Genomic DNA, 21,858 nt, shown 5'->3' with positions numbered 1-21,858 from the left:
CGAGTGCTGGGATTAAAGGCGTGTGTCACCACGGCCCGGCTTTAGATAGATTTTGAGCTATAGCATTCCACATATGCTGTCACCTGTAAATCTCTTTGATGGAGGAGGGTCATTTGTCTATCTGTTGCTTTCATTGGTTAATTAATAAAGAAACTGCTTGGCCTTTGATAGGACAAAAAATTAGGTAGGTGGAGTAAACAGAGCAGAATGCTGGGAGAAAGAAGCAGAGTCAGGCAGTCGCCATGATTCTCCCACCCGACACAGATGCAGGTTAAGAATCTCCCTGGTAATCGTGGTGCTACACAGATTATTAGAAATGGGTTAATCAAGATGTGAGAATTAGCCAATAAGAGGCTAGAGCTAATGGGCCAAGCAGTGTTTAAAAGAATACAGTTTCCGTGTAATTATTTAGATTATAAAGCTAGCTGCGGGCGGCCAGGCGCCAGGAACGTAGCCCGCCGTTCATACTACATCTCTTACAGGTCCCAGATCCAAGTTACACTTTGAACAATTAAACATGTTTTACAGAGGCAGAAACTACACGCTTGGCCGTTTTGAACAAATGTGAGATTTACACAGTAAAAATATTGTTCCAGTTAATCTGAATCAGAGCAGTGTTGCTCTTCTTGGGTGGTTGTTGACCCGGGTCCTCCTGCCTGCCTGGCAGTCTTGGTGAGCAAAGCTTACGAGAAACACAGGCTTGGAAACCCCCAGCCCTTACATTAGAGGTCAGCTCTACTTCTTTTTTCTTTCTGTAGTTCCTAGGAAGCCTGGTTACTGCATTACTTATCTCCCAGCCATATGTGAGGCCGTGCTCCTTTAGCTAAATTCTACCTTTGTATAACTTAGTATTTCCTAAGCAAGTTTCCTGGTGAATCCTTTATAAGATCAGTTTATTTCTTCCAGCCTCCCCATCATGGCCATCTGTATGCCTCATTCACTGAAGCGAGCAGGTCAGAACCTGGGGACACAGTGTCATACAGAAATTATACACGCATGGAACAAAGATACCTATATCCCCACAGTAACGATAGTATTACCACTGAACATCCGAAGGCTAGTTTTCAAAGGACTGAGCATCTGTGCGAAGGAACACGCTGTCGATGCACCCTTGACTTTGCTCATTTTAAGACAGTGGGCAGAAGAAAAACTTCCAAAATGCTTATGGGGCCACATTGGGCAGTAGGAATGTAGGCAGTTTCTCTTCCTGATTGTTTATTTTTTTTCATTATTATTATTTTATATTTTATTATTATTTTTTTTTTTTGGTTTTTCGAGACAGGGTTTCTCTGTGGCTTTGGAGCCTGTCCTGGAACTAGCTCTGTAGACCAGGCCGGTCTCGAACTCACAGAGATCCGCCTACCTCTGCCTCCCGAGTGCTGGGATTAAAGGCGTGCGCCACCATCGCCCGGCTATATTTTATTATTTTAATTGGATGTTCTGCCTGCACGTATGTCTACGTACCACTTGCATTTCTGAAGCTGGAAGAGGGCAGACAATATCCCTGGAACTGGAGTTACAGATGACTGTGAGCTGCCACAGTGGTGCGGGGAATCAAACCTGGATCCTCTGGAAGAGCAGTCAGTGCTCTTAACCACTGAGCCATCTCTCCAGGCTCTGATATTTTCTAATTTGTGTGTGGGGTGTGTGGGGCTCACAGGCGCCATGGTGCACATGTAGGGGTCATACAGAAACTTGTGTAGGTCAATCCTTCTAACATGTGGGTCCAGGGTGGACCTCATCCACTGTCTTTACCCACCCTGCATCTCACCAGCCCCTTTCTTAGGTGTTGGAGACAGGCACAGTTCAGGCTGGCCTCAAGCTTACTAGGTAGCTACCTCCTAGTTTTGAACTCCTGACCTTCCTGCCTCTGGCTGTCGAGTGCTAGGATTACAAGTTTGACTTTTCTCTTTTGACTCTTGCTAAATTCCCATTAAAGAAAGGTCATGGTCACCATCATGGTCACTATCACCAGGGGCCACTGCTGTGGGATGGGTAACTGGCATCTCCCAGCCCACAAAGGTTTTGTTATCTGCCTGTGGTGCTATTGGAGTTGGTGGGACCTAGTGTACTAGGATTCAGATTGGGGTGTATGCCCTGATAGAAGGGGATACTGGGACCCGGCCCCTGCCTTTCTTTGCTCCTGGGCCCTCAGGTGAATGAATGTCCTTCCTCTGCTGTAATAAGCTGTGCTGCCACCAAAGCCAGAAGGCCAAGCAAGCGCAGACTGAAACGTCTATAAGTGTGAACTAAAGAAACCTCCTTCCTTATAAATCGGTTTATCGCATGCATTGGGAGAAAAAGCTAACTCACATCCACCAATGTGCAATGCCCAGGATTAAGTCCTGGACAGCATCACTCAAGCTTCGCAGACAAAGATTCAGGAGGGGAAGACCGTTCTTACCATAACGAACTCTGTGGCCACTTTATTGTCTGTAATGTACTTAGGATAGGAAAATAGCTCCTTGTAACCTGTGTAATAAGAAGGTGTGACACATTACCATTAAACACTCACCAGACTGACCACTAATAAAATCAGCGCTACTTTATACCAGTGCTTCTACCATAAAGAACACTGGATGTTTACATGCGTGTTTCCTTTTCAGAGAACGGTGTACAAACACTTGACATACACTCATGTTTGAAGCATATTTTATAAGCCGTGCTACCTAAAATGTTCCGAGTCAAGCTCTGTGCAGAGTCCTCAAATGTGGGACACTTCAGTGGCATGGGCAGCTCAGCCCTGGCAGGGCAGAGTATCCAGCAAAGTGCTCGCCGTCCCTGGATGATCTATGTTACGGCAGAACAACCTTAGCTTCACTGTGAAAAGAGCTAGGTGGATGGCAAGATGGGACTTAACAGGACAGGACTGTGCCCTGATCCTACTCCATGCTCCTTCTTTCATCTCCGAGATGCCTCGTCTGCCTGCCTGCCTGTCTGTCTGTCTGTCTATCTATCTATCTATCTATCTCTATCAATCTATCAATCAATATATCAATCTATCCATCCATCCATCATTTATCTATCTCTATCTATCTCTATCAATCTATCTATCTACCTACCTACCTACCCATCCATCCATCCATCCATCCATCCATCCATCTATCTATCTATCTATCTATCTATCCATTCATTGGAGACTGGGTCTTACTCTGTAGCTCAGGCTAGCCTGGAATTCGCAATGTGGGCCAGGCTAGCCTTGAACTCTTGAACTCTTGTCAGTCCTACCGCCTCAGTCTGGAGTGCTGAGGGTTACAGGAATAAGCCAGCACGCCCAGCTCGAAGGCACTTTAACCATACCCAACTAGGATTCACGGCCAAATAACTGTGGTTCCAGCCATCTTAAATAATTCCTATTTGGTGGTTAAGCCATTAAACTGACCGTGGATTTGAGCCACCACTCCTAGCTCTGCCCTGTCACATTGTTGAGTTGTCCCTGCTCTCCCTCCTGGAGGGTGACACTGGCCTAGTTAGAGTGCTGGCCTGGTGCTGCCTGAGCCCATTTCTAACACAGTATCTATGAGCGTGCTGGCTGCAAATGTTGGTCCTGACTCTTGGAGCCTTCCTATTAAATAAACCGAGGTTCCTGTGTTTTGCTTAGTTGATTACATTGGCCACATTTGTGTGTTACTCACTATATAGCAAAGCTGAAAATCCTTGGCCTATGTTAGCTCCACCCTTACAAGACTTTTTGCCCATCATGCAGATGAGAAAAACAGTGACTGCTGAGCTTATGATCAGGAGAGGGAGACAAAATCTTCACCAAGAAACACTGACTTCAGCGTTCTGGATTAAGCTGTCTCCCACTGCACAGACGAGGTCAGCCGGGCCCCAGCAGTCTGCACACATTCATGTTAGAGAAGAGATACACGAAGGGCTGGGGACAGTGCACCAACCTGTGCCAAACTGCATAATGTTCACTTTTTGCTTCTCACCCACCAGAGACAGAGCGTATAGGGCAACTTGCTTGGCTTGCATGAATGTCTCACCCTCCATGGAATTGGAACAGTCGAGACAAATAATCACTTCATTCTCTGTGCGGAGGTCAGGAAGGGTGGCCGCCACATCTGGCTGAAAGACAAGCATGCAAGCCTAGAAGGAGAAAAAGACACCGGGTTTTAAATGGGGAACACCTACAGTCTGAAAGCTTCTAGGAACTGTGAGATGGGTCCTCAGCAGGTAAAAATGTTTTTTGTTCAAGCCTGGTGACCTGACCTCAACCCAGAAGCCACTGGGAAATAAAGAACATGCTCAAAGCTTTCTTCTGCCCTGTATAGGCTTTCTGTGCACATGTTTATAACACACACACACATACATAACACGCACACATGCATGCACACGGGTACACACATGCATGCATTTAAAAGAAGAAAACCCTTTAATCCCAGCACTCGGGGGGCAGAGGCAGGCGGATCTCTGTGAGCTAGTTCTAGGACAGGCTCCAAAGCCACAGAGAAACCCTGCCTCGAAAAAACCAAAAAAAAAAAAAAAAAAAAAAAAAAAGAAAACCTTTTAGTAAACTAACACTACCAAAATAAAACAGATACCATTTCTCTTTTATTCTTCTGGGTAGGGTCTCCATCATGTAACAAAAGCTAGCTAGCCTAAAATTGCTATATAGTCAAGGGTGACCTTGAACCTTTAAGATTCTCTAACCTGTTCATCCAGAGTGCTAAGATTACAGGAATCTATCACCACTCCCAGCTATTATTTTTCCAATAATAAAATGATCTACAAGTGTTAAGCGGGAGGGAATAGTATCCCAGGCATTCAAATAAAAACCAGAATGTTAGAGATGGAGATGTAAATGTTACAGATGGAGACAAAAGCACCGGAGAAACCAAGTGTCCGCACTGGGGTCTGGGGATGCAGCTCATTTGTAGAGACTTGGCTGAGTTACACACAGTCTGATCTCTAGCACTGCATAAATGGATGTGGTAGTTCCCTACAATTCCTATCCATGGGCAGTAGAGGCAGGGGAATTTGAAGTTTAATGACTTTCAGGCCAGCCTGGGCTACACAATACTCTGGTACCTCAAATACAGACTATCTAAAACAAAACAAAACAAACCCCACAGGATCTGACCTTGTACAAATAATGAAGGACTACACGTCTCTCACCCACACTATTATAAAAGGAATACAGATGTCATAGTGATTGCTAAAATATGTGCACAAACCTCTTATTAATCAGTACGTAAACTAGTCCTACTATCTTTAAGCTTCAGCTTTAAGCTGTGTTTTAATTTTATTTTTTATGTACATGGGTGTTTGTCTGCATGATTATCTATGTGGATATGGGTGTCCCTGTAAGCAAAAAGAACATGTTGGATCCCTTGAGCCAGAGTTTCAGGTGGTTGTGAGCTACCACGTGGGTGCTGTGAATCAAACCTACCCCCTCTGAAGCGCAGCCAGAGCTCTGAACCACTGAGTCATCTCTCCAGCCCTTTAAGTTATTTCATTATAATTTTCCTTATTTCTAAATTACTTTATTTGTTTATTTAGTGTGCATGTATGTATGGGCACATGGATGTGGAAGTGAGAGGACAATTTGTGGGGACCTGTTGGGATGGCCTGTTCTCTTCTTCTACCAAATGGGTCTGTGAAATCAAACTCAGTCTTCAGACTTACTTCTCAGCCCTAAGTCTGTCTGAATTTTAATCAAAATAATAATTCTTTGTTACAAATGTACACAATTGTATTATGGCCATAAGTAATTTTATATTTACATAAAAGTATATATATTTGGTTTTTCGAGACAGGGTTTCTCTGTAGCTTTGGTGCCTGCCCTAGAACTAACTCTTGTAGACCAGGCTGGCCTTGAACTCACAGAGATCCTCCTGCCTCTGCCTCCCGAGTGCTGGGAATAAAGGCGTGTGCCACCACCGCCAGGCATATATTTGGTTTTTCAAGACAGGGTTTCTTTGTGCATCTCTGCCTGTCCTAGAACTTTCTCTGTAAACTAGGTTGGCCTCAAACTCAGAGATCCACCTGCCTCTACCTCCTGAGTGCTGGGATTAAAGGTGTGCACCATCACTGTTCAGCTAACTTTACTTATTTTTTAAAAAACATTTTTATTGGATTTTTTATTAATTTATTCATGTGTGTATGTGTTTTGTGAGTGGGTGGGCACACACATGACCCTGTATGCACTTGGAGGTGGAGAAAATTTATGGGACATTTTCCTTCTTCTACCATGTTCTAAGGATCTAACTCAGACTATCAAGCTTTAAGGCAAGCACCTTTAACTGCTGAGTCATCTCTCTGGCCTTATTTATTTTTCTAGTATCATTTTTTTTTGTTTTGTTTTGTTTTTTTTTTTTTTTGGTTTTTCGAGACAGGGTTTCTCTGTGGTTTTGGAGCCTGTCCTGGAACTCCCTTTGTAGACCAGGCTGGCCTCGAACTCACAGAGATCCGCCTGCCTCTGCCTCCCGAGTGCTGGGATTAATATGTTCTTTTAAGAGTTTTGTTTGTTTTTTTCCAGAGCTGAGGACCAAACCCAAGGCCTTGCACTTGCTAGGCAAGTACTCTACCACTGAACTAAATCCCCAACTCTTAGATTTTTAAGTAGACATGTTTAACAGGAGTGAATAAAAATTAGCCAAACAATTCTTGAGTACATTTAAATTTCTTCGGAGCTGCACTTTTAACAGGAAGTTTACAGGATTTATGACAAATTCAAAATCTCTCCTACAAGTTAGTCAATGGTAGGCAAGGACAGGAACTGTACTTACCTATGAATGATTTTGCTACTTTGTAGACTCAAGAGACGAGAAAAACTGCTTCCAACCCCAAATATCTAAGAACTGTTAGTACCAACTTCATAGTAGATTAAAGACTTCAGATTAAGTTTGGGATGTGTGATTGATCAATTAGTTTAGACATCAGATAAAATACCAGGCTCATCATTGACCTCTCATTGCTTTACATGAGTTACCTCATATAAAAACCTTATGTTGCTGGGCGGTGGTGGTGCCCACCTTTAATCCCAGCACTCGAGAGGCAGAGCCAGGCGGATCTCTGTGAGTTCGAGACCAGCCTGGTCTACAAGAGCTAGTTCCAGGACAGGCTCCAAAACCACAGAGAAACCCTGTCTCGAAAAACAAAAAACAAAAAAAAACAAAAAATCAATACCAACTTCAGTAGCATATTTAGTCATACATTTTCCCCCAAAAGATGGTACCTCCTACTTCTATTGCTATCATCATTGTCATCATTATTTTTACTATATTTTTTTTTTTTTTTTTTTTTTTTTTTTTTTTTTTTGGTTTTTCGAGACAGGGTTTCTCTGTAGCTTTGGAGCCTGTCCTGGAACTCGCTCTGTAGACCAGGCTGGTCTCGAACTCACAGAGATCCACCTGCCTCTGCCTCCCGAGTGCTGGGATTAAAGGCGTGCGCCACCATCGCCCGGCTATTTTTACTATATTTTTGAGACAGGGTCTCATATGGCACAAAATATAGTCTTAAATTTTGTATGTAAGGATAACATCAAACTCCCGATTTCTCCTTGACTCTACTTCTCAAGCACTGCATTAATAGGCATGAGGCACTGTGCTCAGTTACCTCATTTATGCATGCATGTATGTATGTATGTATGTTGATGTTTTCTTGCTATATAGTCAAGGCACATTTTGAACTAGTGGTAATTCTCCTACCTCAGCTTTTCTAAATGAACTATCACATCTGGCAGTGTTTCTTCTCCCGAGTAAGAAGGAACATACCTCACTTTCTTTTTCTGGATGTTTTTCAACCCACATTCTTGGGAGATACGCATCACGCAGAACAATGTGGAGAGAAAATCCAAAGCTGTCTAAGGAGCAGCCTTCCTCAGTGCTAATCACAGCTTTGCAATCGGTGCTCTGCAAAAGAAAACAAACACACACAAAGTAAAGAAAGGAATGACAGCATCTTGCCTGTCTGTACTAACCTGCCTGCCACCAGTAAGTACCTGCAGTATTTACATAACTCCATTATGGATCAACACTACAGTGATACAAAGTTACGAATCCACTAACAGACTGGTTAAGGTCCTGAAACTCTGTACAGTCAAATCTAGTTAAGTCGGAGACAATTCATTCTGTATCTAAAGATCACATGTCTGTACGTCTATCGGGACATAGCAGAAAGCAGACCACACAATCAGAACCTGGAACGACTAAACAACGTTCTCCAGACACCTTGGTATCACACTTTGGAGTTTGGTTTCTAGCACCCACGTGGAGGCTCACAATGGTCTGTAACGCCAGTTCCAGGAGATCCAATGCTGTTTTCTGGCCAGAGTGGACACCAGGCACTCTGGTGGCACACATACATGCACACAGGTAGATAATCATCACAGAAAATAAAAAAATTATATAAAAAATGTCATCATAATATTTACTGGCTCAATCGTAAACATTGTTTACATACTCCTATCAAAACAGGATGTCAAACGGCAACTTTCCCCTCACCCCCAATAGTAAGGATCAAAGCCAGGGTTCATGAGTGCTGGGCCAACACTACACACTGAGCCACATCCCAGTCTTAGATGGAGCAGATGAATCAAGGCAAAATGGTGAAAATGATTACTTAAAGCCCCAAGGCAACAGCAGAGAAACAGCTCGAACATTTAAAGAGACAGCTGGACGCCAATCTGCGGGGCAGCACGGGGCATGACTGCCGCTTGTGGAAGCCGGTGGGTGTCGCGTTAGTTCACTTTTATACCACATACATATACTTTTGATATGATAAAATTAATGGGAAACTAAGTTCTTCAGAAACCAAGGAAGGATTCACTGACCTTCTGTCTCAGTTCGTGTGTGTCACTGGAGATGAATTCAATCTTGTAGGGCATCTCGATGGACATAGCCAGGGAGAAGCTACCGAAAACGAAGAGATCATATTAATTCAAGATCTTAGGTGCCCACTCACAGCTGTCTCAAGGGGTTCTTTATGCAGCACTGGAATCAAAGCCAGGGCTTCCCGCAAGTGAGCAAGCCCTCTAGCAATGAACTTCATCTCCCATACTTTCCAAAAATTGTAAATGAGATTTAACCATAAAGCCAATGCCCACTGAATGAGTTCATCACAGGCCTTATATTTTAGGTACTAACCTTTGCTTCTTTCCTATTTCCTTTATACAGACCTTCTCCACTGTATCCTGTTAGAGGAAAAGTATATGTGAATAATCGAATTTCCAGTAAGCTCTTAGAATACTAAGGTGATCTCAGCCAGGCACAGTTGACAACATCATGAGAGACAGTCTTATTTCCAAGTAGTGACACACAGCATAGGGTCAGGAGATGACATTAACTTCTGACATTCAGCTGATGTCAGGAACACCTCTGACTGTTACCACAACATTTTTTAAAATTTTATTATGTGTAGGTGTTTTGTTTGCATACTATATGTGTACTAGGTGAATGGGTGCAGTGCCTGAGACGGCCAGAAGAGGGCGCTAAATCCTCTGGTACTGGAGTTAGAGACAGTTCTTAGCTGTCATGAGGGTGCTGGGATTTGAACCCAGGTTTTCTGCAATAACAGTAAGTGCTCTTAAACCACTGAGCCATTTCTCCTGTGCGCCCCTACTATATATGTGTGTGTGTATGTATATATATGTATGTATGTGTATATATATGTATACACACACATATATTGTGTGTATATATTGGCTTTTTGAGACTGAGTCTCACTATGGTGCTCTGGCCTTATGTATATCAGGCTGGCTTTGAACTCACAGAGGTCTGCCCACCTCCGCCTCCCAAGTGCTGGGATTAAAGCATGCTATACCTGGCTTCCATCAGATCGCATATTAAGCACACCCACCTGAAGGTTCTCATTCAAAGCCTTGTCCTGTTGCCAGGGTGCTACGGTGGCAGGCATGAAGAAGACAGCCACAGGGCTTTCGAAGGTGAGTTCTGTGATGTAGGTGATTTTGATGAGGACCTTAGCCCGAGGGGGAAGGTTTCCAACGCTGACAGTGAAAACATCCTAAAATACAAAGAGCTACTCAGAAGCAGATCCACCCAGTAGTTTGTTCTTCGTAGCGCTAGAATGACGTCAATGACACTCAGTCAAGCTCCTCCCCAGAATATGGTGATAGACAACGGCTAGCTCAGGGGGAGCTCTGGAGCAGTTCACTAGTGATGGGGAGACATCTGTGGGAGACAGAGGGGAGGACGGCCATTGGGGAAGGGCTCGAGGGCTCCCACTGTAGTCACATACTTTGCCCTTTGCCACACGGGGGATGCGGGTTTCTGCTCAGGGCTGGTTCTCTTTGGTGCATCAGCCAGAAGGGTCATGCACTCTCAGTGAGGACCTCTTTCTTATTCACCTCTCAATGCTGGCTTCTCACTGGGCAGGCATCGTAATTCTGTGTCAATGTGCCCAGTTCTGGACAGATCTTTTTTCCTGGTATCTAATGAGCTCACCTCAACATCTTTCAGTACAGTTGCCAGTCTACTGCTATGATAAAAATTTAACACATTTGGACAAAGTAACAAAGGAAATCCATGTTCTCATCTGCCTTTAAGTGGGTTCTGGGGATCCAGCTCAGGGTGTCAAGCTTGCGCGGCGAGCCCTTCTACCTGCTAGGCCATCTCAGCAGCCCTAAATCTCTGCTTTTGACATTAAGCACATCCATCTGTAGGAAAAAGCTAAAGCAATGACAGGGAATTAAAGAATAAAGGCACGAACCACCAAGCTGATGGACCTATGTGGTAGGAGGAGAGAACCAACTCCAGAAAGGTGTTCTTTGACTTCTGTATGCTGTGGTATAAGTGTGCGCACATACACGAATGAATGAATGAACGTAAAAAAATTAAAGCGACTTATCTCTTAGATCTGTATTAACCTTTAGTGTGTTCTTCCCTCAACCAAACATTAAATTTCTAAAAGCGCTTACAGGAATGCCTTCTGGGTTATAGCTTGGTGAAAACTGGACATGTTGGTAAGTGAGTTTAGTTCTGGGAAAAACATTTCTATTACATTTTACAGTTGGGATGAAAATTGTGTACTTCAAATGTGTGCCATTGGTTCTGGCAACCCAGTGCCCAGCGGCAGCACCAGCTCTTCCTGTTTCCTAGAGCATCGACTTCATTTCCCCGTTAGACAACTCCCATGGTTATGCCTGGCTTAGCCCCCTTTTTTTCTAAGGGATTTTTGTGAGTGTGTTTTTTTTTAATATTTATTTATTATGTATACAATATTCTGTCTACATGTATGTCTGCAGGCCAGAAGAGGGCACCAGACCTCATTACAGATGGTTGTGAGCCACCATGTGGTTGCTGGGAATTGAACTCAGGACCTTTGGAAGAGCAGGCAATGCTCTTAACCGCTGAGCCATCTCTCCAGCCCTTGTGAGTGTGTTTGAGACAAGGTCTTTCCAGGTTGCTCTGCACAGCCTAGAGTTCACTATGTAGAAAAGGTGGGCCTTGAACTTGCAGCAATTCTCCTGCCTCTACCTCTCAAGTGCTGAGATTATGGTGCACGGCACCACGTGTAGTATACACAAGAGATCTTATGAGCCTAGAGTACTGTAAATGATCTTGGTTTCTATTATGGATTCCTATTTCAAACTATTTCCCACCCACGCTGGCTACTGGGTGAGTAGCGAGCTGTACCGGAGTGTCCTGGTCCATCAAGTAAGCACCATGGCCTTGGCTGACAGCCTCTCGGTATTTCTGCTGGGCTTCTTCCTTCTCTTTTATCTGGAAAAGACAACTATTATAATACTTTTGTTCATTTTGATTTTTTAGACAAGCTCTCACTCTATATTAGACTAGCCTGCAATTCACCATGTACCCCAGACTGGCCTTGAAGTTGCAACAATCCTCCTGCCTCTGCTGAGACCACAGGTGTGAGGCGCCATGCCCAACTTCGAGAAAGACTTTTAAAATGTTCATTATAGGAAGAGTGACTTTAGGCTTTCATAGGAAAATGACGCCAATGTTTATTAAAGCCTAGAGAAAGCCAGGAAACTAAGTCTCGGATGCATGAAAACTTACATAATTGGATAAGCAAGAGTGCGCCGCCCAATAAGAGTCTGAACTAGAAAAGGCGATTAAAGAGAATCCTAAGTTAGGACCAAACTCCAGCCAGTAGTTGAAAATTAAAGTTTGGAACTTTTGTCAGACACAACAAAAAGTTTATTTTATTTATTTATTTTTCTCTCTCTCTTTTTTTTTTTTTTTTTTGGTTTTTCGAGACAGGGTTTCTCTGTAGCTTTGGAGCCTGTCCTGGAACTCCCTTGGTAGACCAGGCTGGCCTCGAACTCACAGAGATCTGCCTGTCTCTGCCTCCCAAGTGCTGGGATTACAGGCGTGCGCCACCACCGCCCGGCTATTTATTTATTTTTTAATTTAGTGATTTTTAAAATTATTACTCTCTCTATCTCTCTTGTAAAGACAGGGTCTCACTATGTAGCCGTTGGCTGACCTGGAACTCACTCTGTAGACCAGGCTGGACTCAAACTCACAGAGATCCACCTGCCTCTGCCTCCTGAGTGCTGGGATTAAAGGTGTGCACCGCTATATCAGCTTTTTATTACCATTTACAACCCATTTATTTATTAAACTGCAATTTCTTTTAAAATATTAATTTCTATTTGATATGAGTATTTTGCCTGCATGTGCGACTATGTATTATTATATATGCACTTGCTTCCCATGCCAGAAGAAGAAGTTGGATCTCCTGGACGGGAGTTACAGTTGTGAGCTGCCATATGGGTGCTGAGAACTGAACCAGGGTCCTCTGCAAGAGCAGCAGATGCTTCTAACCACAGAACCAGTCCTCATCCCCAAAGTCTATTTTAAATTTAATAAGTCATGGGTTATAATTGCAACTGTTGGTTACTCTTTAGGATAGAGCCAGGGCCTGTGTATGCTAAGCAAGTGCTCCACCTAGATACTGTATCTATATACCTAGCTTCTGTTACTTTTTTTGGGGTACAGTCTGTCTATCTATCTATCTATCTATCTATCTATCTATCTATCTATCTATCTATCTATCTATCTTTCTATCTATCTATCTATCTATCTATCTATCTATCTATCTATCTATCTATCTATCTGCTATCTATCTATCTGTTATCTATCATCTATCAATCAATCATCTATCTATCTATCTATCTATCTATCTATCTATCTATCTATCTATCTATCTAAATGCTCACTTCAGTTCAGCAGGATTCATTTTGCTTACTTACATAAGAGCTATGAAGTTATGTGATAGTGCACCCCTTTAATCCCAACATTCAGAGACTGGGGAAGAAATAGTTTAAGTTCAAAGTTAGCCAGGTCTCCAGAGTGAGTGTGAGGTGGCCTGGGCCACACAATGAAAACTGTACAATGAAATCTTAAAAAACCTATATGTATGCCAGGTGGTGGTAGCACCTGCCTTTAATCCCAGCATTTGGAGATAGAGGTGGGAAGATCTCTGTGAATTTGAGGCCAGCCTGGTCTATAGAGTTTCAGGATAACCAGGGCTACAAAGAGAAACCTTGTCTCGAAAACCAAACCAAAACAAAACACCAAATAAACAAACAAACCTAAAACAAAAACCTAAAAAACAAAACAACAATAACAAAACCTCTAAGTATGAGCTTTTTTGTTTGCTTGTTTGTTTTGTTTTTCGAGACAGGATTTCTCTGTGTGACAGCCCTGGCTGTCCCAGAACTCACTTTGTAGACCAGGCTGGCCTCAAACTCACTGAGATCCACTTGTCTCTGCCTCCTAAGTGCTGGGATTAAAGGTGGGTGCCATCACGGCCCGGCTCGTAGTTCTGGCTTTAAGGCTGCTATTTCCCACCTCACTGCCATAGGTACTCAGGCAAGGACAATTTGGGAATGTGGGACTCAGTGTGCCTTCTCTTCTTACCTCTCCTACTATGTGCTTCCCATTGATGAATGCCTCGAAGCCACACACAGCTGCCTTATCATCCAAAGGGAAGATATATTTTGCCTCGATAGGCACGTGACTTTGATTTGTGTACGTCTGAAAAATAATGATCTGAAAGAGGAGGGAAAATTTGTTTTTACATAATCGATAAAATCACATGGAACATTTACAAAAACAACTAATGAAAATAATTACACACCCTCATTTCCTAAATGTTTTTTGTTTTGCTCTTTTTTTTTTTTTTTTGAGGCAGGGTCGCCTGCAGCCCAGGGAGGCCATGAACTTGTACCTGGAGCTGACCTTGAACCTGGGACTGTCCTGCCTTTCTTCTTCACCTACCAAGTACTAGGCTGTGGTAGCCCATAAGTGACTCAGTTTCCACCTGACATCCATTCTGACTTAACAGTCATTTGAGCTCAAGCTAGTCTGCTCCGCTTGCTCTGGTATCCTTGAGGGCTGTGAGAAAGTTCTGATCAAGCCCATGGGAAAGAGCACTTTTGCCCACGTGAGAGAACACATTATCTATTAAGATACAGACTGTTGAATGCCAGCCACAGGTACATCCAGTTAAAAAACAGAGACTGTTTGCTGCTAGCAGGACTCATGGGGTAGGTAATGAGGCTACTTGTCTCTCAAAGTCAGTGCAGGGAAGGGGTCAACGGATTCTGCTGTTCTTTGATCTGCTTTGCCTGTAAATATATATATATATATATATATAGAGAGAGAGAGAGAGAGAGAGAGAGAGAGACAGAGAGACAGAGAGACAGAGAGACAGAGAGAGAGAGACAGAGAGAGACGGCTGAAAAATAAACTCGAGGCTGTCCAGAGTAAGTTGGCAGTCCTCCAAATCTATCCCATGGTTTCCATATCAATTTCTTTCAATTGTCATTTCCTAAATCCCTGTGCCCCTACCCAGACACCCCAGCTGATTTTGTTGGAGCAGGCTCCGACACTGGCATTACAGGTGTCCCCACTGAGCGCAGTTTAAACCCCTTAACTTTTCAACAGGCCTCCCAAATTCACAAGCCTGGTTTCCAGGCTCGATGCTTTCTACCCCACAGCGGACCTGTTCACGTCACTGGCAAGGTACACCAGCTGCGTATTTAGGCAGTTATATGTGACCAAGCAGTAGAAGTCAAAAAGCCCCTCTCGTGCTAAGAATTTTGCTGCCTCCCAAGTGTCATGTGGCTGGGAACTTCTGGAGTACAGACAGTCCTGGCCCTACGATGGGGGCCGTGTTCTAATAAATCCATGATAAACTAAAAACCTAAGTGGGAAATGCATTCAATGAGTAGATTTTATAATAATATATAATTGGTCTTCTATATCCGTGGATGCTAATTCCATGATGGGTTCAATATTTGAAAAAACAGTATGTATTAAGTACTTAATTAAAAAAAATTTCCTTTCCATTATTCCTTAAACAAGTGATACATGTATTTCATTTAGTTTATATAACCTCAACTAAATTCTTTGTTTGCTTGTTTTTTTTAAATTTAATTTATTTATTTATTATGTATGCAACATTCTGTCTGTGTGTATGCCTACAGGCCAGAAGAAGGCACCAGACCTCATTACAGATGGTTGTGAGCCACCATGTGGTTGCTGGGAATTGAACTCAGGACCTTTGGAAGAGCAGGCAATGCTCTTAACCTCTGAGCCACCTCTCCAGCCCCTTGTTTGTTTTGTTTTTCAAGACAGGGTTTCTCTGTGTAGACCTGGCTGTCCTAGAACTAACTCTGTAGACCTCCCTGTCTTTGAAATCAGAGAGACCCACCTGCCTCTGCCTCCTGTGTGTTGGGATCAAAGGCGTGTGCCACCACTACCCAGCTGTAACCAAATTCTTTTTTTCTTTCTGAGATGCTCTGTGTAGCTCTGGCTGTCCTGAAACTCCCTTTGTAGACCAGGCTGACCTTGAACTCGCAGAGGTCCGCCCGCCTCTCCCTCCGAGTGTTGGGATTAAAGGCAAGCGCCACGACCACCTGGTTGCAACCACATTCTTATTTGTGACTTATATTCATTTAATTCCATGTCATAAAACCACAAAATGCATACCTGGGCTACAAAGTCTATTATTCTTCCCCTGATGTGAACACTGTCAAGAGGGACAGAGTTCGCAGATTTGTCCTGAAGGCCAGCTTTGACGTTGGTGAGGGGCTCGACGTCTGGTAACTGGAAATCTGCAGGTTATAAACACAATGTCAGCCTGAAAGCAGGCACGGCTCTGTTGTTATCCCCTTCATCCCCATGACTCACTCCATTGTTTAGACATTACAGTTAGGGGAAGATGGAAAATACTATTATATTCATAGTATTCTATGAGTTTTTGTTTAAGATAAGATCTTCCTATGTTGCTAGCCTAGTCTACTCTCAAACTGCAAAGCTGCCTGCCCCAGCCTCACAAGTGCTGGGATTATAGGAGTGTGCTACCACATCCAGCTGCTACTCGATTTGGGTTTTGTTTTGTCTTTTTTTTTTTTTAAATATCACTATGAGTGACTGAACTTTTTTTTTTTAAAGATTTATTTATTTATTATGTATACAGTGTTCTGTCTGTCTGTATGCTTGCTGGCCAGAAGAGGGCACCAGACCTTATTACAGATGGCTGTGAGCCACCATGTGGTTGCTGGGAATTGAACTCAGGACCTTTAGAAGAACAGTTAGTACTCTTAATCTCTGAGCCATCTCTCCAGCCCTGAGTGACTGATTTTTTTTTAACAAATTAATTTATTTTTATTTTATTGATGTTTTGCCTGTATGAGGGAGGGTGTTGGATCCTGGAGTTACAGTCAGTTGTGAGCTGCCATGTAGGTGCTGGGAATTGAACCTGGGTCCTATGGAAGAGCAGTCAGGGCTCTTAGCCTCTGAGCCATCTCCCAAGCCTCCTTGTTTGTCTTTTTGCTTTTGTGGTGGTAGTGCTCAGGAGTGAGCCCCGGGCTTCATTCATGTGAAGTAAGCTCTTTACCAAATGAGCTACACTCAAAGCCACTACTGTTTTTAATACTCAGTTAGGAAACACAAACCCAGTGTGGACAGCATTCTCAAACGCATTTCTACTTTCCTGTTTCGTTAAAGAAGTACTGTACTGGGCTAGTGAGCACGCTCATTGAGTAAAGGCACTTGCTCCCAACTTGACAACTTGAAGTTGATCCCTTCGGCCCACACAGGAAGGAAAGGACGACTCACCACAGATTGTCTTCTGATCTCCACATGTGCACATGTACTGAAACATGTACACACACATGCACACACACATTAATAATTTTTTTAAAGTACTTATTTATTTGTGTTGGAGACCAAAATAGGACCTAACTTGCTCTTCTTTCCAAAGAACCAACTCTTTGTTTCATTGATTCTTTGTATCACTGTCTGTTTCTATTTTTAAATTATTTACATTTTAAAATTTTATGTATATGGGTGTTTTGCCTCTGAGTATGTCTATGTACCAAGTGGGTGCCTGATGCCCACAGAGGTCAGAAGAGGGTGTAGGGTCCCCTGAAACTGGAGTTACAGATGGTTGTGAGCTGCCATGTGGACACTGGAGTTGGATCCAGACCCTTTGAGACCCTAAGTCGTCCATCCAGCCCTCTGATACAGTTTTCTTTAAAATAATTTATTTAACTTTATTTTATGTGCATGAAGGCATCAACTCCCTGAAACTGGAACTGCAGACAGCTGTGAGCTGCCACGTGGGTGCTGGGAACTGAACCCAGGTCCTCTGGAAGAACAGTCAATGCTCTTAACTGCTAAACCATCTGGGCAGCCCCTCTGATACAGTTCTATCCCACTGTGGTAAGGCAGAACACAAGGAATCCTTTAATTTTTCTGATATTCGTTAAGATAGATAAACTAACTAGAAGACAGAAAAACTCAAATTAATAAAATTAGTGATGAAAGATAGTTACTAATGGAATTCAAAGTCACTACGATATAAGTTAAAAAATTCATGCCAGCTGGGCGGTGGTGGCCCACGCCTTTTATCTCAGCACTCAGGAGGCTGAGGCAGGTGGATCTTTGTGAGTTTGAAGCCAGCCTGGTCTACAAGATCTAGCTCTAGGAGAGGCTCCAAAGCTACAGAGAAACCCTCTCTTGAAAAAAAAAAAGAAAGAAAGAAAGAAAGAAAAAAATACTTGTCATTAAATTTGAAAAATCTAAAAGAATTGGATGAATTTTTAGATGTATATAATCTACCAAACTTTTAAGACAATTTTATCTTCAAAGTGTGGGTGTTTTGCCTGTATGCCTGTTTGTGTACCATGTGTGTCCTGGTCTGTGGAGGCCAGAGAGGGCATTGTATCCTCTGGGACTAGAGTTACTTGTGAGTTGCTATGTGGGTGTTTGGAATAGAACCTGGGCCCTCTAGTGCTGGTGCTCTTAACCCCTCAACCATCTCTCCAGCTCCTGATTGACTGATTTCTTTTCTTTTCTTTTTTTTTTTTAATTTTGGTTTTTCAAGACAGGGATTCTCTGTGTAACAGCCCTGGCTGTCCTGGAACTCGCTTTGTAGACCAGGTTGGCCTCAAATGCACTGAGATCTGCCTGCTTCTGCCTCCCAAGTGCCAGTAGTAAAGGTGTGTGCCACCACCACCTGGCCTGATTGACCAAATTTAAACCAAGGGCAGATATATAATTTAAGCAGATATGTATGATGAAGAATGGTGCAGCGATTAAATATCTCATTACTAAAAAAAGAACACAGTATTTTGTTATTGCAACAAAAAAAGAGACCCCAAAATGAATTACATTATTAAGTCATCCCCTGTAGAGAACGAAGAGCCTTGTGCACACAGATAAAAACTGGAGAAGCCGGGAAAGTTTAACACAGTTTACCTCTTCAAGGGAATGAGGTGTGAAGCTGCTCTTCCTGGAAGGCTAGGAATGATGTCGTTTACAACCTGGTGATCCTTTGCTGTGTGATGAGACAGGCTCTGCCCGCATCTCCCAGAACTTATGTTTTTACTTATCCAAGGCCTTTTCCCCTACATCTTGAGCATTGATTTTAAACCATAAACCCACTCTTATGAGTGAGGTCATTCATGCTTCACAACAGCCTAAGTGACTGTTTGGTCCAAAGTGAGACCCCAGCCTCAACACCCCTATATCCAAGGACTCTGGGATGTTTGGGTTAGAAGTGTCACCCCAGCCCCTGGCACCCATCCTTGGCAGGAAGCTCCATTTCAAGCCCCCTCCCCTGGGAGTCACCCTGGTCCAGACTCCACCTCCGGGAAAGCCAAGCAAGCAGTTACCCTCCCCAAGGAGGGTCAGGACCACTCCCACAGGCTATTTAGGCCGCCCCCAGAAAAGGAACATGTGGTCTCCAGGTTTTGCGTGGTCTCCCCTGCACTCTTCCCCTCGCCATGCTTTCCCGGACCACCCGGGAACACTGCATTAAACACGGGCATCTTTATTCGGTCTAATGTGGTCTGATTGGAATTATTTGTGTCAGCGGAGAGGCTGGTCTTAAGAAATATACCTAACAGTGACTTCTATGTTATCATAGGGCCAGGCCAATTCCAACACCACAGGAATTATGTTAACCTCAGTAAAGCTCCATAGACCCTAAATCCTGGGCACCATCTCTGAGTCAACAGTCCCCATCCTAGTGAAAGAAGTCAACTGTACTTTGTCAGGAATCTCAATGCAAACATGTTTTAAATTGCATACTTGGAGCCAGGCGGTGGTGGCGCACGCCTTTAATCCCAGCACTTGGGAGGCAGAGGTAGGCGGATCTCTGTGAGTTCGAGGCCAGCCTGGTCTACAGGAGCTAGTTCCAGGACAGGAACCAAAAAAGCTACGGAAATACCCTATCTTGAAAAAATAAAAAAAAAAATTGCACACTTGGGGCTGAGTTAATTGTTATCTGAATACTTTTTTCCAAAATTGTGCTGGGCTTAAATATGGCTAAAGTAAAATGATCTGGGCCAGACTCTAAAAGTAGTTATCCAGCACTAGTTACAATAAAATCGGGCTGAGCCGAGTTTCATTCTTGTCTCTTCATGGATGCCCTTTTCCCTGCCTGCTATAAAGACTGCAGGGGAGTCACCACAATCCCCAAATTTAGGCATGCTAGTGACAAAGTGGAGGATTCTGAGATCACTTCATCTTTTATATGTTCAAGATAAAAGATAAAATGAAATAGGAGATCATGGGTGCTGCTTACCAAACATGAATATAAATGCTTTTGAAAAAATATTTCCATTTTATATTATCTCATAAAATAGCACTCAAGAAATTTGTCTTACCTTCAACCTTTGAAACATTTGAAGGCTCAGCTCTGTGTTCCTCTAATTCAGTATTTTCATCAGGATGGAAGTCCTTTATTCGGTCTCCAGGAATGCGAAATTTAACAATGTATTTCATTTTAACTTGACTGGTTTTATAAACAACAAATTCGTCATCCTAGAGCAAATGGGAATTGACAGGAGGTGAAGAAGAAAAGAACAGCCAGAGGTTGGCAGAGAGGCAGAATCTCGTATTCGTTAACTTAGCAAAGACTGAATTGGGGTGGCAGATAGATGGGCATGACTTTAATGAAAACATATTTAATAAAAATAGAAACAACCCTCTGGGGCTGGTGGTTGCACATTGGGGCCCATTTTGTCTGTTTTGCTGTTTGTTTGCCCGATTGTTCGATTTGTTGTTAAGTGCTCCGCAAGGGCTTAGCTATTGACCCATAACCCCAGGTCTGCATGTTTCCCGAAATAAAATACCTCAAAGTCTGTGGGGACAGAGGCTGTTTTCGAAACTCCATGCACACTGTCATAGCCCGGAGGTGCCTCGGTTAAAGAAAAGTCCTTCTTGAATAAGTCCATACACTTTCCCAGGGCAACATCACAGACAACCAGGAGTCTGGAGCCATCTGTCTCTCCCGCGTGTGAGTACTTAATGCTTGTACTGCAGGGAGAAGGACAGAAGCAGAGGTTATCACCTGCTACCTTCATTGCATAAGAAACAGGTCGGGAGTCTCAAATCCAAAACTGTGACTCAAGGGCTGAAACAACTCTGAAATGGAAAAGGCTGAGCCCTGGTGTGACGCTACAGATGGAAAATTCTGCCCTAACCTTGTGATGGTTGCAGTCTGAGGGTGGGAGCACTAAACACAGTCTATAAAATCACCAGCAGGCTACATTGATCAGGTGTAGATGAAGCATGAATGAATGTCACATGTGGATTTGGGTGTTCCCAAAGATTATGTCATCGTGTATATACAAATAATCTCAAATCTGTGTTGGTGGGGGTTTTCTGTCCTACCCGGTTCCCATAGCTGTTTAGCCCCAAAGAAATCACACAGAGGTCTACATTAGTTATAAACTCATTGGCCAGTAGCCAGGCAGGAAGTATAGGCGGGACAACCAGGTAGGAAGTAGAGATGGGTCAACGAGAACAGGAGAATTCTGGGAAGAAGGAAGTCCTAGTATGCAGTCCTGACCCAGCCACAGAAGAAACAAGATGTGACTGCCCTGCTGAATAAGGTGCCGAGCCATGTGGCTAGTATAGACAAGAATAATGGGCTAATGTAAGTTATAAGAGTTAATAAGAAGCCTGAGCTAATGGGCCAATCAGTTTATAACTAATGTAGACCTCTGTGCAATTTTTGGGACTTAACGATTGCGGGAACCGGACAGGACAGAAACCCAGACAACAAATCTGAAAGAAATGTCTAATTCCTCAGACAAGGGATACTCAAGCCTGTATTGTCAAAAGACTTCCCAGGGAGAACCTTCCAAAGTTTACCACCATTGTGGCATCTCCAAAGATACAAGTTAGATCATCACTGTGAAAAGTCGGGCAAGAGATGTGCACCTGCCTGACTTTGCACAGTGACGCTCTGAGGAATTAGATGGTCCGGAAAAGAGAAGGGAACATGGACTTTAGTGATGCCATCAGCTCCTGCTACCTCCCGAGAGGACAGAAAAGCGGTTGGGTTCCTTCTCTGCTAATCCTTCTGTTTATATTAAGGAGTTTCACTATCTGTCTTAGACCT

At 43.3% G+C, this 21,858-nt stretch overlaps 1 protein-coding gene across 3 annotated transcripts in view; it reads right to left on the bottom strand.

The window, feature by feature from the left end:
* Parp4 (poly(ADP-ribose) polymerase family member 4) overlaps window positions 1-21,858 on the bottom strand; it is a 91,177-nt gene that overhangs the window by 34,219 nt on the left and 35,100 nt on the right. For all 3 annotated transcript variants that reach the window (XM_075949007.1, XM_075949009.1, XM_075949008.1), the window contains exons 13-23: window positions 20,585-20,768; window positions 20,117-20,273; window positions 15,930-16,054; window positions 13,854-13,985; window positions 11,601-11,687; window positions 9,805-9,969; window positions 9,093-9,139; window positions 8,780-8,858; window positions 7,722-7,859; window positions 3,897-4,092; window positions 2,405-2,472 (exon numbers count right to left, since the gene is read on the bottom strand). In XM_075949007.1, the coding sequence (XP_075805122.1) occupies window positions 2,405-2,472; window positions 3,897-4,092; window positions 7,722-7,859; window positions 8,780-8,858; window positions 9,093-9,139; window positions 9,805-9,969; window positions 11,601-11,687; window positions 13,854-13,985; window positions 15,930-16,054; window positions 20,117-20,273; window positions 20,585-20,768 (1,378 nt within the window). The remainder of the gene's footprint in view (window positions 1-2,404; window positions 2,473-3,896; window positions 4,093-7,721; window positions 7,860-8,779; window positions 8,859-9,092; window positions 9,140-9,804; window positions 9,970-11,600; window positions 11,688-13,853; window positions 13,986-15,929; window positions 16,055-20,116; window positions 20,274-20,584; window positions 20,769-21,858) is intronic.

Source organism: Microtus pennsylvanicus, chromosome 15 (assembly GCF_037038515.1).
Source record: "Microtus pennsylvanicus isolate mMicPen1 chromosome 15, mMicPen1.hap1, whole genome shotgun sequence".
NCBI classification, from domain to species: Eukaryota; Metazoa; Chordata; class Mammalia; order Rodentia; family Cricetidae; genus Microtus; species Microtus pennsylvanicus.
Note: the sequence above shows the minus strand (reverse complement) of the source record. Positions and strands in the feature narration are given on the sequence as shown.